Genomic DNA, 19,259 nt, shown 5'->3' with positions numbered 1-19,259 from the left:
AAACCCTATTCTCTAAACATTTTATAAAGCAGAATTTTCAATATACATTGAAACGAGAATATAGAGATCTGTGTTCTTACAAACTCTAGGTTCACTATTGGGCTTTGTTTTAATAAAAAGGAAATTTTGAAACAATTTCACTTTAAAAATAATAGGAAACTTTAAAATTGTTTTTAAAATGTAAGTCTTTTTTCCTCACCTCTTAATGACTGGACTTCTGTAAAGGGAAACATTTCCCTTCACTTGTTTCTGATACTTGTAAAAAATAATTCTCTTTCATTTTTAATGAAGTTGTTCCTAACCTCTTTTATTTTTTGGCTTAAATCAATCTTGGGTCTGTTGTTTCATGGTCTTGCTTCTACTGTGCTCATATAAATAACACGCAGGTAGTTTCCTGACCGCACTCACTAATCTTCTGTAGGCAATGCCATCCAGTTCACTTTTGTTTTCACTTGGGTAGGCAAATGTTAACTTGATTATGGTACGTAGGCCATCATTTGAGTTCTAGTACCTTGATTGATTCTAACACATTCTAACACAGCCTCAAAGGACTAAATTTGCTGAATGCAAATTAAAGACAAGAAAAAGCAAAATATTCTAATACAGCAGAAGAATTGGAAGTGTATTATATAAGAAAATCTGTGTGACAATAATGGTAAATCTACTAGAAGTTCTTCTTCGTAGAGTAATATTTAAATGATTCATTTAGTTATTTAAATAAACTATTCATTAAGTCATTTAAGCTCTATCAAATTTCAAAATAATTTTGATTTGGTTTGGTTTAGTGATACAACTCACTTTTTACTAAAATTTTGTCATTGGACATGTGAGCATGAAATAGTAGTTAAGCCTTTATAAAATGATGTATGTTAAAAGGCAACTAAACTTTTAAAAAGGAGCAACTTTATTTGGTTAGAAGAAATGTTGATATTCTTTATTTCATGACAAACAATGACATGATGTGTTATTTTGCATGAAATATCCACTCCCTCTAACAAGCATATTTTGATCCATAGTGAGAAATTCATACCACAAAATAGCATCACATCTTGTCTTAACTTTGCATTTAAGATAACTTTCTGCAGAAATGAAATTCCATTATGAATTCTTAAGTTCAATATTTGAATTTCAAAGTAATCCATAACAGATATGCTCACCATTTATCAGGAGAGTCAGGAAACTATTAACAATTTGATAGAGATTATTGAACTTTTATAATGGACGGCTAATAGAGATACTTGTTATGGTGCCAGAATGATATATTTGAACTTAATTTGTCAGAATGTGCTTACATTTTAGTTCTGTTTATGTATTAAAAGTCTGAGTGTTTATAATCCTAATAGTCATGTATATGTGAAGCAAAGCTTTTGATTTTTTTTGGTTAAATATGTAAAACTTTTAACTCTAATGATACCTAATATCCTTTAATATCTAGTGTCGTTTGAAACTGATAATTATAAAAGGACATATTAATATTTAGAATTTATTTAAAATTTCAAATGACCCTATTTAAGGCTAGATCTTTAAACCTTGTGTTTTATGTGTTTATGCTTGTGCACATCAATATATGTGGGTATGTGATGAAAGAATATATAGCTTATTTGTGTGTATATGTGTGTGTGTATGTGTCTGTATACATTTATGTATCTTTATCTACCAAAATATTAGAACCTAGCAATTAACCTATTGTTATTCTTTCCTCCCAAATTCTGGGTTCTAGAATCTGCTGTTCTCATATCAGCCACCACAGTCATCCAGCCGTTTTTCGGTCTCCCAGACTGGTGACCTCACTATTACTAATGTCCAGAGATCTGATGTTGGTTACTATATCTGCCAGACTTTAAATGTTGCCGGAAGTATCATCACAAAAGCATATTTGGAAGTTACTGATGGTAAAGTAGAGCACTTTATTTCAAAATGTCCAAGTTTGGCTTAGGGTCTAAAGAGAGTGCCAGTAAATGTATTTATTTCCAACTTTGTGTCCTTTCTTACAGCAATTTTGGTGTAAAGCTGAAGAGGATATTGACGCAATGATTAAGTCTAAAATTTTTCTTATTTTACCTTTGCTGTACTATACATTTCTAGCATCAAATCAGATTCATAAAAGCATAGCAATTATACAAGGAAAAGTTTATACTGGATAGCTCTACATAGGAGTGTTTCCATATTTTGGAAAATAAAAAGTTATTTTAAAATATCTTTTTTCTTTCCTCTGGATTAAGGAGATAAGATGAATTGTTGATAAACCCGACTCACAATTCATGATAATGAACAAATTTTTCTTAATAGTGTGATTTTGTTCTGTTTATCTACTCCCCTAAACATTATCAATTAATGGCAAATGTATTATGAAGACATAATAGATAGAGAAAATCTCCAAACCATAAGTTGGAGAATAGTAATAATTTGAAAAAAAAAGTATACATATAAATATATAAAAATATATATACACATGTGTGTATATACCTATAAATACATTAAATATACAGTCATGTGTCACTTAATGATGGGGATACATTCTGAGAAATGTGTCGTTAGGTTATTTTGTCATTGTGTGAACATCATAGAGTATACTTACACAAACCTAGATGGTATAGCCTACTACACATCTAGGCTCTGTGGTACTAGTGTTATGGGACCACCGTCATTTATGTGGTCTGTCATTGACTCACTATTTATATACTCTTCTATTGATGGATTGCTTTCAATTTAGGGCTTTTATTAATAAAGCTAAATATTCCTGTACAAGTGTTGGTGGGCGTGTCACTCAATTCTGTTGGTTTGCCTTTTGGTGGATGCATGTGTTCATCTCTTCTTTTTTTATTTTCTCATATATTCCAGAAACAAGTCTTTGTTAGATATAGATATATTATAAATATTTCTCCTTAGTCATTCTCTTAATGATGATTTTAAGGCTTAAATAACTAATTTTAATAAGGACCAATATATTATTTTTTCTTTTATGGTTGGCACTTTTAGTTTCCTATCCTACCTTCAGGCCATGAAGAGGTTCTCATATGTCTACTTCTAGAAACTTTATTGTCTATACTATTGAGATTTAAGTTTTTAATCCATCTTAAATTAATTTTTGTGTATGGTGTAAAATAAAGGTCAGAATTCCTTTTTTTCCCCCATATGGATACTAATTGTTCCAGCATTAATTTGTTGAAAAGACATTCCTCTCCCTGCTGAATTGCAGTGGTGTCTTAATCATAATTTGAAGGAACATAAATGTGTGGGCCTACTTCTATCCTCTCTATTCTATTCCACTGATCTATTTATGCTAGTATATATGGTCTTAATTTTTTTAGCTTTATAGTAAATCTCACAAACTGGAAGTGCAAGTCTCCAACTTTGTTTTTCTTGTTTTCCGTTGGCTGTTAGAGGTCCTCTTCTTGTAAATTTTAAAATCAACTTGTCAATTTCCACACATACACCCGCACACATCCTAAACAAACAAAAAAATCAGTTTTGAATTTTGATTTCACTTAAATTATTGAGATATTTAAAAAAAAGTAACGTCTTAACAATCTGAGTCTTCCAATTTAGGGAAATGGTTTATAGTCCATATATCTCTCTCAATTTATTTAGATTTTTGATTCTCTCAACAATGTTTTATAGTTTTCAGGGTAGAGGTCTTGCACATATTTTGACAGATTTATATCTACAATATTTTATGATTTTTGATGTGACTGCATATATATATTTAAATTTCATTATTATTTGAGGCGAGATGTACAATTGACCTTTGTATATTAACCCTATATCCAGCTGCTTTGCTAAATCCACTCATTATTTCTCAGAGTCTGTAGACAGATAATTTTGAAATGTCTGTAAACAAAATTTGTCAACTGCAAATAAAACCAGTTTTACTTCTTTCCAATATTTATACCTTTTATTTCTTTTACTTTTCCTGCATTGTCTGTGATCTTCAATATTAAGAGTATAATTGGTGATAGTGGACATATTTTTCTTGATTCAAACTGCAGGAGAAAAGCATTTAGTATTTCATCAGTAAGTATAGTGTTGGATGGGATTTTATACATACCCTTTTGAAATTCAAAAAAATTCTTGAGGAATTTTTTAATATGTTAATTTTCTTATTTTGTTTTCTAATACTCTCAGGATAAAGTTTATATTCCTTAATATACTTTGTAATTTGTGATCTGACCTCTGCAGGCTCAGCTCTGAATACTTTGTTGCTCACATGCCCTAATTTTATTGTGTTTGCTATGCTTTTCTTTTAAGACTTCTGCACATGCTATTTCTACTGACTTGAAATTTCACTTCCTTCAAGAAGCATTCTCTAATTCCTCAAATATGGGTAGTATGCCCCTACCCCTGCCAAGTACAGGCATACCTCATTTTATTGTGCTTTGCTTTATTGGAATTCGCAGATATTGCATTTTTCACAAGACCCTCCACTAGCAACAAGATTACTACTCGCTGAAGACTCAGATGATGGTTAGCATTTTTTAGCAATAAAGTATTTTTTAAATTAAGGTATGTACATTTTTTTAGACATAATGCTATTGCACACGTTATAGACTACAGTATAGTGTAAACATAACTTTTTTATGCACTGTGAAACCAAAAAATTTGTGTGACTCACTTTATTACAATATTCACTTTACTTGCGGTGATCTGGAACCGAGCCCACAATATCTCTGAGGTATGCCTGTATACACATATTGCATCCTATACTTTCCTATCTTCTTTCTTTATTTTCCTATATTCTTTATTAGACCCTACGTTCCATAAGAGCAGGGTCATGTCTGGCCAATCAAGTTAAATGTGCTCATTATCCAAAGTCTGACATGTGGTAGATGCTCAGTACATACTTTTGAATTAGTGGATAAAACAAAGAAGGAAGGAATGAGCAGCTGGCTCTTGGTTAAGTCAGAATTCAAAGTTAGGATTGTCTCATTCAAAAGTCTGAACTCTTACCCCTGTCGGTGATGCATATTATATGTGTACTGGCTCCAATAAGTTAGAATGAACTTAAATGTTTTTACAATTTCTTACATACATTACCGCTCATTAAATGATGGTTGTGAAGACCATGTCATGAATTTGATTATGATCAATATAATCAATATGTAGAAAAAGTAGAACATAGAATTGCACATACATGTATAATTGCAACTTTATAAAGCAACCTGTGTACATACAAGCAACTTGTATATACAGATGTACATGAAAAAGGCCAAAGAAAATTATGGTAAGATATTTTCAAGTGTCTCTTGTTATTCTCATAATTAATAATTGAAAGCATCTATGTACCGTCTGACATGGCATTATCATAAGTTGCTGTATTTGTGAGAAGAGATCAAGCATACCAACTTTTGCTAAACTAAAACAAAAACCAAAACCCTAAATTTGTGAATTTGGGATTCATCCCTAATTCACTCCTAACACTAAATGTCCTGTTTTATCTTACAATCTCTGGGGAAACTTAAGGTGATTTTGTGTTTGCTGTGGCTGTATTTTTAGTTTTGTTTGTTTACTTTGGAATTCTTTGATATTGTACAATGAACATATTGTATATTTGTTTTGTTTGTTTAGTTTGTTTATTTTGGGGTTCATTGGTGTTGTACAAACAGTGTACAATATGGACTTGTTCTTCATAGGGAAACTATAATTATTGTCAGTGCTAGCAGTATCAGTATTTGTATATTACCAAGTCAATTCACGAGGATAGCTAGTAGGCAGAGTACTTTCTGGATACCGTTTGACTTTAGCTTCTTGACCTTCTTTATTGTTTGCAAACAGAGCGAAGGCAAAGGCAGAATAAAGCATGAGGCGCAAAATATGGTGGAATAGTGTCTGTCTTTGAAATGTTCTTCTCTGTAGCTGTGGGCTACCCTAAATAGCATTTGACTCAGGAACATAGAAATTCATATCACCTCTTTAATTGAAAATGTTTCTTCTCCTTATTGCTAGAATGTAAGAGAAAAATAGTTAATGATTATTAAATTATACATAAAATTTAAAATCACTTCTATTCATCTCTCAAAAGTTACTGATAGACAGTGGAAAGAGTGTTAACTTTTATTCAGAAAAGAGATTTGCCAGTTGCTAACTATTTGATTTGGACAAGTCACTTGAACTTTCAAAGTTCCAGTTCCTTGATTCCTAAGATGGGATAATAATATTTTACAGCCTAACTCATTGGTTTGCATGATATGATGTTTGCAAACTGATGGCAATTGTAATATGTAACTCTGATGTTTGTTGGTGTATAAATGTGAATTTTTCATATTTAAACCAGTCAGTGTGGGTATGTTGTTTCGTATTCTTTTTCACTTAAAATTATTTTATAAATATATTTGGATGTATTAATATAGTCTTCATGATCATTATTTTTGAGGTGACAAAATATTACCTCTGATGATATAAGCCCATTTTTTAGGGTCTTTAAATGTTTCATTGAACATGGGGAAAAGATAGGTAAACTTTTATAAACCCTGCTGTAATGGGGTTACACAACCTCTTACACAACTTATATCAGCGCTGCTACCACGACTATTACCACTACACTGATACTAATAATAAGTTACAGTTATTCAGTGCTTCCTTTGTGCCAGGCACTATGCCAAGAAGTTTTCACAAATCAGCAATTTCAAGTCTGACAACATCTCATTTTACTGATGAGGAAACACAGGCAGAGAATGGTGAAGAGGTATGCCCACATCATACAGACGATAAGTAGCAGAACTGATTTTTAAAACACATCTGCACTGTCCAGTGTGATAGCCACTTGCCACATGAGGCTATTTAAAGTAGCATTTAAATTACTTAAAAATAAATAAAATTACCATGTCCAGTTCCTCAATCACACTAGCCACTCTCAGGTGCTCGGTAGCCTCTGGAATCTATTGGCATCTATATTGGGTAGCACAGATATCTATTATCTATGAAAAGCACTTTCATATCTATTATCCCTTTTAAATCTTCATAGCAATCCCTTGAGCTGGCTAGAACAAATTCTTATCCTCATTTTACAGAAAAAAAACTGAGGCCTAGAGAATTTAATAAACTTGCCCAAAGACACATGACAGATGTTGGGGCTGATAATCAACCCTACTCCTGTTTGTTTGCTTAATTTTTGTAAACTACCCAGTGTAAACCAGGAAAAAATAAATGACAGAGAAACAACATCATTAAACTGCGTTGAGATGGGATGAGGAGGTGTGGATAATGCTAAATAGGATGCAAATATCATAAAACTGTAAAGATACAGAAAATCGAATAAATCCCCAGATATTGGATTGTTTCTAAAAATAATAAGACTACCAAATGTAAACCACTCCGTTACTGGACTTAATTATAATCAGTTATAGACAAGCGCTCTGTTACTAATTTAATTAATGTCTGGAAATAAATATTCATTCATTCTTATAATCAAGGGAACACAGGTGGTAGAGTCTTATAAAAACCCCGATGCAATAACACACTTTTATTCTTTTTTCATACTTATCAGGAGAGGCCTCTAATTTGATTTTAGCCAATCTCAACAGATAATGTAGAAAAGATTAACCAATTCTAAGCAAAGGGATTATTGGCTTACATTTTTCATCCACAGAGTATCTGAAACACTTCTGCCAAGTTTCAAACTCCAGCCTTCTAATACGCCCCCCTGGCATTAGCAAATTTCACACTGGTAACCAAGGATGGAAGAGAATTGGAAGGGTAGGGTGAAAATGCACAGTTGCTGATTTCACTCTCTTGCTTTCTTGTTTTTCTTAGATTGAATGCACACCACTAATATTTATTGCATGATAAATGAGGAACAAATTGAAGTGTGACTCCAGCTTGTGAAAATCTTTGGTGCATAAAACTTTGAACATGACACATCCAGCTTTGCAAATTGTTACATCCAAAGTCTAGTTACTCTGGCAACTGGTTTCCTTTCATTGGGCAACTTCTTAAAATGGTCTTTTGTATATTTGTAACTTTAAAAAAAAATTTTAACTAGTATCCAGAATTTTAAAGCTTAATAATGAAAAAAATTTCTGAAACTTTATTTTTAATTTTTATTCATTTAAAAAATCATCTATGGAGTTTCGCCTAAATTGCCTAGGTCAGAGGATGAGAACATCTCTCTAATGCAGTATTTATTCTAGTTCTACCACAGTTGTTTTAGATTTTTCCCTAAAATAATGGTTTATTATCTCAGATAAAGTGTTTAAATTTTAGATTTTTCATGTAATAATGAGAATTTAATTTATATATTATAAAAATTCCTCCCATTGTTACCTTCCATAGCACATTAAACTATTAAGCAACAGAATTAGCAAAAGTGTTTTCCCGTTCCTATAATTACAATATGGAAGTATGATATTTACCAAGTTAGGACATCAGCTTGAGTTGTATTTTTTTTTTTTTTCGTGGGGAAGACCAGCCCTGAGCTAACATCCGATGCCAATCCTCCTCTTTTTTGCTGAGGAAGACTGACCCTGGGCTAACATCCGTGCCCATCTCCCTCTACTTTATATGGAACGCCGCCACAACATGGCTTAACAAGCGGTGCGTCAGTGCGCGCCCGGGATCCAAACTGGTGAACCCCGGGACGCCACAGGGGAGTGCGCTCACTTAACCACTTGTGTCACCGGGCCAGCCCCTTGAGTTGTATTTTTGAATTAGCCTACCAACCATGTATTTGGGAAGTTTTCCGACTTCTCTGAATTCATTAGGGCTGGGAAATTTTTACTTACATATTCTTTTAATTGAAAGAATTCCAAGATAAAAAGAGCTCAGTTATATTGATTTGTAAATTATAAAAGTCCAAAGCAACTTTTTGACTCCAAAATTGTCAAACATGCTGGTATAGTACCATCATTTTTTCTGTTGGACATAAAGCAGTTATCGAATATCAAGTTGGCTTTGGTTCATTTATGAAAATTTGTCTCATACGTTTCCTTGGGGTAAATGGTTTTTCGGTGGTTGTGTTTTGTTTTTACGTATTTTAAAGTCTAAAAAGGGAGCATTCCACCTGTCACTACCAGACAGCTACTTCACCATCCACAGTCCTTGGTTAGTCCCTGAACCCTAAGGTTAAATGGATCACTTGACAATGCAGCGAGCTCAGTCAGTGGCCATTGGAAAGGAGTACATTGTATCTCATTTGAATATTCTGAATCAGTGCATCATATAAATGCATTCTGAATGATGCATGTCTCCTACTTTAATTACTTCTTTAATTAGTTTGTTTCAAAGCCTAGAGCAACTGCTGTTGCTCGGATGATTAGAAAATTGCTTCCAGTCGCAGAAATCTATTTCCTGTTGTTTCTCTTGGCAGTGATTGCAGACCGGCCTCCCCCAGTCATTCGACAAGGTCCCGTGAATCAGACTGTAGCGGTGGATGGTACTTTAGTGCTCAGCTGTGTGGCCACAGGCAGTCCAGTGCCCACGATCCTGTGGAGAAAGGATGGAGTTCTTGTTTCAACCCAAGATTCTCGGATCAAGCAGCTGGAGACCGGAGTACTGCAGATCCGATACGCTAAGGTAACTTGGAATAACACCCTGGGTTTCCCATTTTGTTCCACTTTATTTTTGCCTCCAGCAACTAGTGTTGAAGTCTCAAATTTTAGAATCAATGAAATGCTAAATAACAGTATTAATATATTTTTAATTTGAAGCTTTATTCTTTTAGATATTCCACTGTGTATATTTAAGATGATTTGACTCATAATTTAGCCCATGGCAACTAATTTAAGCTTTCATATGGAAGAGAAAAAAAAAATTCTGAGACCTATTGAAGAAAGCAGATGGGGTTTTGTTGGAGAAAAAGTACCTTCCAAATAGTCATTTGATGTAATCATTATATAAAGCATTTTTCAAAGATATGTTCAGTACCATTTTATGTGCAATATACTGAAACAGTTCCTCTAATGTGAATATTTGGTTCAGCATTTTGCAATTACACATACTATACATGCAATCAAAAACCATAAGACAGTGTACACACTCAGCATACATTTCAAATCAGAATGTTAAATGATGGAAATCACCCAGGTCTGTGGGAACAATTTGGGATTTACCTTCCCAGGGCCTCTCATCCCATACCTGTTCTTTCAGGACTGTGTTGTTTTGTTTTGATTTTTCTTTTTCTTTTTAGGTCAAGATCAGACAGGCTCATGAGGCCTATGAAAGAATAGCCTTGACAGCAATAAACATAAATTTCAATTGCTTTATTGCTTATTGTGGGTGGCTTCTTCGGAGTTTTGGATCAGCATAACAGTTCATTTTATATACCACAATATGTTGTACGTCTTTGTGACAACTATTGTGACTTTTTCATTGCAATTGCCAGAGCCAGATGACAACATTCTTTCTTTCTCAAACATTCCTTGAAGATAGAGTTGTTACCTTAAGCAGAGGTATATGGGCTCGTTATGCTGCTGCTGCTTCTAAAGTTGGACATGTGACCTGTGTCTGTTTCTGGCATTCAATCTTTAGAAGGGAGAGAGAACATTCATTCCAGCTAGGGTTTGGCTTCATACTTATTAAGCTGCCTTAAGTTACAGATTAAAAAAAAGTGGGAAGAAAGAGTGAATAAAAAGAAATTATTTTGTGTCTATCCTTTTTCTATAAATATCTGTTTATCTCAGATATCTATATAATTACAATTCTGATAAAATGTGAAATAGCAAGAATAGTTACTGGCTAAACTTTATCAGCCTTATTATGTGACTTATTAAATATAAAGATATAATTTAGCAATAAAGATTAACCTTTTGAATTGTTTATTGTCCCTGACACTGAAAAAGTGATATGCTAATGCAATTAAATGTTATATTTTATTATGCAATTAGCATAACAATATAAAATCTTTTTTCTGTTTTCATGCAATACTTTCACATTCAATAAAAATATATTCAATTAAGAGGAAGTTTCTGGTTAGCGAATTTTAATGCATTTATCCATATTCATGGGCCATATACAAAACTATAATTGTTTTTCTAGCCCAGTGAGCTCTTGATTGTTCCAAATATTTATTTTCCGTCTGTCTTCTCAGCTGGGTGACACTGGTCGGTACACTTGCATTGCATCAACCCCCAGTGGTGAAGCGACATGGAGTGCTTACATTGAAGTCCAAGGTAAATTAGATAGCATTTTTACCTTAAAATAAAACTTCAAGAGCAATTGTTTACTTACTGGTAAATAGACGAGGTAGATGTCCTATGCCTAAGGAGGTGTGTGGATACGTTATCTACGTTTGTGTGCTTATCTGTACATGTGTAAACATCTTTCATCTTTTTCCCCTTTGTTAGAATTTGGAGTTCCAGTCCAGCCTCCAAGACCCACCGACCCTAATTTAATCCCTAGTGCCCCCTCAAAACCTGAAGTTACAGACGTCAGCAGAAATACAGTAACATTGTCATGGCAACCAAATTTGAACTCAGGTGCAACTCCAACATCTTATATTATAGAAGCCTTCAGGTAAAATGAAGATGATGTTTCCTAGTTGTTCTTTATTTTGATTTACCATTAAATATGCATGTTCTAACTTGCGTATCTCTCCTTAGCCATGCGTCTGGGAGCAGCTGGCAGACCGTAGCAGAGAATGTGAAAACAGAAACATTTGCTGTTAAAGGACTCAAACCTAATGCAATTTACCTTTTCCTTGTGAGGGCAGCTAATGCATATGGAATTAGCGATCCAAGTCAGATATCAGATCCAGTGAAAACACAAGGTAAATATTGATTTACTCGTGACACTTACTTATCCTTAGATGTTATAATTTTATAGATAAATCATTTTTACTACATGCTAGAGTTGCATATGTGACATAGATCTGTTGTCCGAGTTGCTTAATTATTATTATTATCTTTTTTTTGGTGAGGAAGATTCACTCTGAGCTAACATCCATCAGCAATCTTACTCTTTTTTGGCTTGAGGAAGATTAGCCCTGAGCTAACATCTGTGCCAGTCTTCCTTTATTTTGTATGTGGGATGCCTCCACAGCGTGGCTGATGAGTGATGTAGGTCCACGTCTGGGATCTGAACCTTCGAACCCAGGCTGCCAAAGCGGGCCATGCAGAACTGGAACCACACGGCCATGGGGCCGGCTGCTCAATCAATTTTTAATACACAAACACAATGTCTGCAAACTTTATTATTTTCTAAACTAAGCTCTCCAAGGTAAGATTAATAACAAAGAGCAATGTTTCTTATTTTATAAAATCATAAATCCAATGAGACAAAAATATTATGTGAATATTTTTGTATTATATTCAATTTCTTTATTTTTAAATATGGTTACATGTGGATAAATCTTAGTCACATAATAATTGTATTTGAAATTGAGTAAATTTTATCTTGAGGTTAGTACTCATGCACTTCTAGATGAGTTTTGAAAATTACAACCCTAATCAAATAATACTCTCTGGAAATCACGCAAATGTAAGGGACGTTTGGAAGATAAACTTGAACTTGTTCTTATCCCTCTGTCCAGTCAACCTCCTACAAAGCATGGAAAAAAATACTTTAGGTCTGTATGTTGTTAGTCTATCTTTTTGTTGAATGTGTGAGCCATGAAATATTAAACTTTTAAATGGAAGTTATGTATATTTTGGTCAAAGCTGGGTTAAAGAAACAGATAAAAAGAAAAATTAACATGTTGAAACTGTTTCTAAAAACATTCGGAATTGGAAATTTATTCACTTGGACCACATTCTAGATACATTGCTTTTTATTGTCTTTTGTGAATAAAAATTATCTTTAGCTTTCAACACACAGATTATTATCTCCTGTCCACCCTCTTGCTCCGCTTATTATTTTAATGCTTTAATAGGAGTAACATTTATATATTAAAAAAAAGGTGAATTTGAATCAACCTTTACCTTTTTTTTTTGAACATATTGTCATTGCAATTAAAATACGCTTGTCCTTATATTAATAATGAAAGAGAATTCTAGATGGTAGTCATTAGAAATATAAAATTCTTTTCTCAACATACGGAGGAATCATAATGTCTCTATCCCGAGTTGTATTTTTCCAAAGGAAAATTTGGAACTTTAAGTTACAGTGATAGAATCAGGTTGGGCACAAAATGATTGAAAGACTTAAAGTCTTTATTCCTGGTTTTGGAGAGCATCTGTGAGCCATGTTGAATGTTTTGTCTCCAGCAAATGTATAAACAATCTTTTTGGAAAGACCTTTTGTTTCAGAATTCACAGAGAAAGCAAACCGAGTTGTGGAACATGCCCACAACTGTCTCTTGCCGTGTGAATTCAACACACCCAAATGCCTATATTTGCTGTTATGAGTCACCTCACCAGGAGCTCTAATAGTCTCGGAGCCCGCCTTAAGGCGGTTTGAGGTTTTCAATATTAGATGCGCATTTGTACAGAATGCAGAAACTGTGACAGCTGTAAAGTGAATTCAAACTTTTGTCCCCAGTACAGTGGTCTCTACCTCGTAGACTTTAAATGAAAGTTTTTGATTGACTGCTGTTCTGTAATATATGAATGATTTTGTAATATATATCCTCATTTGTAAGTGAGGAGGTAAAAATTTTATCTGAAAATTAAAGTCTTTTAAAATTTTAATCAACTCACTTTTGTACATGAATATCTAATGGAACAATCTAAGTGAAATGAACCCATGTCAACTGGAAGACTGGAAATATAATGAAACAGGCACACAGTTTTCAAATCAAAGAATTTTTAATCACAGGTCCTCAACCTACTAGCGGTGTGGCTCTGGGCAAGGTAGTTAGTCCTGAGCTTTAGTTTCCTTACCTATAAAATGGGGCTAAAAAATACCTATTCCACAAGATTGGACAAGGATTAAATTAGCTAATCAATTCATGAGAATACAAGACTCAGATATCTTTTCTATTTTATGCCGTAAGACTTTATCAGACTCATATTTCTCTCACTTTCTGGTCTAAAAATAAAGGAAATTTATAAAATTTGTAGATATAAAACTGGGAAAGACAGCTAGTGTGCTGAATGAGAGAATCAGAATTAAATATATCTCGACTGGAATGATGGGCCAGCACTAACAAGATTAAAATTAATGGAGCAAATTTAAAAGTCTGGTACTTGAGCTTAAGTATTAAAAATTAGCTGCAGAAGGATAGACCGATACCAGGCTTAAATCCATGTGAGTGTGTGTCAGGGTGTGGGGGCTGGCAGACTTCATATTTGAAGTCAATTAAAGCACCTCTCTGAGCCAACTGAGTGATGTAGTTGCCAAGGGAACAAATGTCATCTTAGCTGGCATTAGCAGAATTACGTCTGGATCAGTCATCTCCCCTCTTTACTCTGAACTGGTCAGATCATGAATGGAGTAATGTGTTCTTTTTTGAGCACTACATTTTCAGATAGACTTTTAAGAAGAGGACAATGAGGATAGTTCATGGGGCTGCATTGAAGGTTGAAAATCACATCATTGGAAAAGAAATCTAAGAATCTTGGCATGTTTAACCCCCAAAAATAATAAAGTTAGAGTAGTCATGACATTGTTTTCCTTAACATTTTAAGAGACTGTCGTATGAAAAATGTATGCTTATTCTCACTCCAGACAACAGAACAGGACTAATGAGTAGAAGTAACACTGAGGCAGATTTCGGTGTCTAGTTCTTGGACTCCTTTTGAGACGCTGTGAAGCCCAGCTGAAGGTCAGGCTAAAATTGACTATAGCAGGAACCTGGGGATAAACCTGGAAAATATCCAGTTGGAGAGTGCAGAATGTGTAAGCAGTGAGGGGAAGAGCCGGGGTGGAGGGAATTCAGAAAAGACTCGTTGGAAATTGATTCATTTTGGTTATAATTTCTATAACCGTTTCTGTAACATGGCTGCAAATAAGTCTTCCCCAAGTGGAGATACCTATGAATGAGCTGGGTCAAAGTTAAAGTTGCATAGATACAGGGCATGGTTTCCAGTTCAGGAGTCAGGTAGACCTATGTTGCAGTTGGAGTTAGAGCCTTGTCACAGGGTGATCGAGACGTATTTCTCCAAAGATTGATAATGCAAGGAAGATGAGATGAGTAGCTGGCAAGTAGGGTTGTTGGTAGTCATTGCTGGGATGGTCATGGTTGTTGCCACTGTTAGCACTGTTTCTCCTCTGCTTGTCCTATCCACCCAGCATTCTTGAGCCTTATCCTTGAAAGAATATGTACACAGAATGTACAGAAAATGTGTGGTATAGATAATAAGAGACCACTTATCGTAAATAATGAAGTGGGGCCTGGATAATCTCACTTGAGATTGTGTATAGGGAATTCCAATAGTGGGGAAGCAGCTGGATAGAATCATATCTGAGGTCTCCTCCGAGTTTAAGTCTAAATGTTGGGAAGGACCTTTTACATTATAATGCATCTCTTTCAGGAGGAGGAGGACAAGAACAATAAAGGGGCCAATTCATAAACTTCTCAATATTACGTTATGAGACATTGCTTTCCATTTTTCTTTCTGATGGGAAATTTTCTAAAATAATATTCTAGACTGCCATTGCCAAAATGGTTACACTAGGCAAGGGAGTCTAATAATTAACTGGCAAGTTTATCTCAAATCAGAGAAATTAGAAATTGTGATGTAAATCATAGTAGTTATCTTTTAAAATGGTTATTTACGTAGGGCTGGCCCCATGGTGTAGCGGTTAGGTACGCGCGCTCTGCTGCTGGCGGCCCGGGGTTGGGATCCCGGGCGTGCACCGAGGCACTGCTTGTCAGGCCATGCTGTGGCGGCGTCCCACATAAAGTGGAGGAAGATGGGCGTGGATGTTAGCCCAGGGCCAGTCTTCCTCAGCAAAAAGAGGAGGATTGGCATGGATGTTAGCTCAAGGCTGATCTTCCTCACACACACAAAAAATAAAAAATGAAAAATAAAATAGTTATTTATGTGTTTGAAGATACTTCCTAAAAGGCAGGAGATTCCTTGAGTATGGAAGCTTATATATGAGAAAACATGTTTAGAAGCTGACATAATGTGTATGTCTTCCATACAGTGATTTACTTTAACTCAACCAATGTTTATTAAACACATTTTATCTGTGTGGCACTGTGCTAGGTATTCTGGGTTCACAAACATTGACCTGATCCCTGCCTTCAAGAAAAGGACTTTATATACCTTACAGAATGGAGTCCTCACAGCAATCCACAGAAGTAGCTGTTGTTGATATTGCCATTTGACAGATGAGGAGACAGAAAAATAGTGACGTTAAGAACCCTTTCCGAGGCTGGCCCTGTGGCGCAGTGGTTAAGTGCGCGCACTCCACTTCAGCGGCCCGGGGTTCGCAGGTTCGGATCCTGGGTGAGCACTGATGTACCACCTGTCAAGCCATGCTGTGGCGGCATCCCATTTAAAGTAGAGGAGGATGGGCATGGATGTTAGCTCAGGGCCAATCTTCCTCAGCAAAAATGAGGAGGATTGGCATCGGATGTTAGCTCAGGGCTATTCTTCCTCACAAAAAAAAAAAAAAAAAAGGAACTCTTTCCAGTGTTACATGGCTGTTAGGTTGCTGAGTTGGGATGCAAACCCAAGTCTGTCTTATTCCAAGGACTTCCCTCTTACCCTAGAGACAGATGGTAGCTGGGTTATAGGAACGATGGAGACCAGTAGGGAAGGAAATATGTCTGAGATGGAAAAGTAACAATCAAGTGCTTTCTATCTATAGGCTGTGATAATAGGTAGCCTGAGGGCCAATATGAGCCAAAGATATTTGTAAGGTATGATAAAGTATTAGAAGCCAAAATTATCTCACTTGTTTTCCTCATTTTGCTTATTTATAAGCTTAATTTATAGGCTCAGTGTATGTACAGTCAATGGTATTATATCTAAGAGTGTTGAATAGCACTCTTGATCTGTCGTCTCTTCCATTTGCCTGCCTTCCGTGAATGCCATCAAGGATACTTACCAACCTCATTTTTAATATTCATGTTTTTTTTTTTTTTTTTCCCCCCAAAGCCCCAGTAGATAGTTGTATGTCGTAGCTGCACATCCTTCTAGTTGCTGTATGTGGGACTCGGCCTCAGGATGGACGGAGAAGTGGTGCCTCGGTGCGCGCCCGGGATCCGAACCCGGGCCACCAGCATTGGAGCGCGCGCACTTAACCACCAAGCCACGGGGCCGGCCCAATATTCATGTTTTTGCTTTCTATCCAAAGTCAGTTCTTTGAAGGTATTTAATTGTATAGGAAAGTAAAATTCTCCTGTCTGTTGTTTATGGGATGGTAAATAATCTAGAATATATGTGCCAAGATACAATACTCTGAGAAGGAGAATTCTGGATACAAAAAAGTCTTTATTTTCTTCTCTTTGTTACCTCGTATTTTCTTTTACTGTTGTAAACAAAGCAAAACATCTGTATGTAGAAAACCTCTTTAGAAATGGGTTCAGGCTTTAGTAAGTTTAATAAAACCCCTCCTTGTTGGAAAAAAGAAAGTGCAACATAAATGAACACTAGTAGTAGTTTAATTCTTGCTGTGTTCTTGGTTTCCTTTCTAAAATTTTGGTCTTCTTGAGATTGAGAAGTCTTTATTAGACCTTCTTTACAGTGATATAATAACTAAACTAAAGCAAACCATCAATTAAATAAATGTTAAATGCTCTTTTCTCATTAGATTTATTCTATTCTGTTCTATTCTATTCTGTTCTGTTCTGTTCCGTTCCATTCCATTCTGCTGGTGACTTCTGCATCATTGCCACTAACTTATCATATACCTTATTTGGAAAGATAGCCAGGTTCATCTTATAAGATGTAAGGTGTCTAATTTCTTTTTGTGCTTGCTTTTTACTTACATGTTTTCATTACCGATCCACTCCGCTGCAATTCCTGGCTCTTTCATGCGTAGTCAGGATCACTACAGAGGTTATAACAAACACAGAGGGGACTGCACTAGGTTCCTCATCCTCGGCAAGAAAATGATCATGACATGGAAGGAGGAGCCCTCAAACGCTGCCGTTGGCCAATGTTATCTTTGCCTCCAGCTCTTTTTTGCTTTCTACGTGCTATCTGCTTGTTCTCTCTCTCTCTGTATGTCCCTCTCTTCCTGATCCTAATAAAAAGGTTAAATTGTTCCTTTTTTATTCTGTATCACAGGTTGGCTTCACAGTTGGAATGATTCTTCTTTTCTGAGAGTTGCTGTGAATGAAAGGATTGTTTCACCATGTTTTCATTCAAGTCGGTAACATTGTGTGGGATCTAACACAGTCTTCTTGGATTGTTGCAGATGTTCCCCCGACAAGTCAGGGGGTGGATCATAAGCAGGTCCAGAGAGAACTGGGAAATGTTGTACTGCACCTCCACAACCCTACCATCCTTTCTTCCTCTTCAATCGAAGTGCACTGGACAGTGAGTTGTTGTTGTTGTTGCAATATTTGATCTCAGTTTTAATAAGCAGATGACTTCTGGGAGATCATTATATGACAAATATATATATGTTGCATATGCATATATGCAACAGATAGTTAAATTATATATATCTGTCACCCACTTCTCCACCAATGATAACTTGTAATATAAGCATGGTTTATTATGGTAGCTATGGACTGGCTATAAATTTTCTATTATGTAGCAATATTGAATTTACCAGTCTCAGAGGAAAGAAACACGGAGTACTAATTATGAATATACACTGTGGGTTGGATCATTATCACATGAATGTTTTTAAACTTAGGAATATTTCTAATTAGGATTAAGAAGGTTTTTAAAATTAGAAAGGGGTAAAAAACATTTTATTTCCCCGTCTCCTTGACCCTGACATTTCTCTAGATGTCTGTCACAGAACTGCCCTGATTTCTCACATTTCTGCATGAAGCATAGAAAATTAATATCTAATATACATTAAGCTGAAAAAGTGAACACATTATAAAAGGTAGTGATTTGTTTTTAGTATTCTACTTTATATAAACTAGAAAACCATGAGGTGAACCCAAATGGAATTTTTTGCATTTTGTTACATTTAATTTTCATGATTTTCTAATAAACCAATAAAACGATACAAATGATTACATTTTTATTTGTCCTTTTAATAGGTGGACCAACAGTCTCAGTATATTCAAGGATATAAAATTCTCTATCGGCCAACTGGAGCCAACCGTGGTGAATCGGAGTGGTTAGTGTTTGAAGTGAGGACCCCAGCCAAAAATAGTGTGGTGATCCCTGATCTCAAAAAGGGAGTCAACTATGAAATTAAGGCTCGTCCTTTTTTTAATGAATTTCAAGGAGCAGATAGTGAAATTAAATTTGCCAAAACCCTGGAAGAAGGCAAGTATAATGAAATGTTTGATTACTGTGTGTTGCAGT

At 35.2% G+C, this 19,259-nt stretch overlaps 1 protein-coding gene across 1 annotated transcript in view; it reads left to right on the top strand.

The window, feature by feature from the left end:
• Positions 1 to 19,259, top strand: part of ROBO1 (roundabout guidance receptor 1) — a 480,852-nt gene that overhangs the window by 399,621 nt on the left and 61,972 nt on the right. The window contains exons 8-14 of the mRNA XM_087418208.1: positions 1,721 to 1,892; positions 9,302 to 9,507; positions 11,021 to 11,102; positions 11,277 to 11,445; positions 11,532 to 11,698; positions 18,184 to 18,305; positions 18,989 to 19,220. Coding sequence (XP_087274334.1) covers positions 1,721 to 1,892; positions 9,302 to 9,507; positions 11,021 to 11,102; positions 11,277 to 11,445; positions 11,532 to 11,698; positions 18,184 to 18,305; positions 18,989 to 19,220 — 1,150 coding nt within the window. The remainder of the gene's footprint in view (positions 1 to 1,720; positions 1,893 to 9,301; positions 9,508 to 11,020; positions 11,103 to 11,276; positions 11,446 to 11,531; positions 11,699 to 18,183; positions 18,306 to 18,988; positions 19,221 to 19,259) is intronic.

This window comes from Ceratotherium simum, chromosome 27 (assembly GCF_057802395.1).
Source record: "Ceratotherium simum simum isolate JZ-2026a chromosome 27, ASM5780239v1, whole genome shotgun sequence".
Taxonomy (NCBI): domain Eukaryota; kingdom Metazoa; phylum Chordata; class Mammalia; order Perissodactyla; family Rhinocerotidae; genus Ceratotherium; species Ceratotherium simum.
Note: the sequence above shows the minus strand (reverse complement) of the source record. Positions and strands in the feature narration are given on the sequence as shown.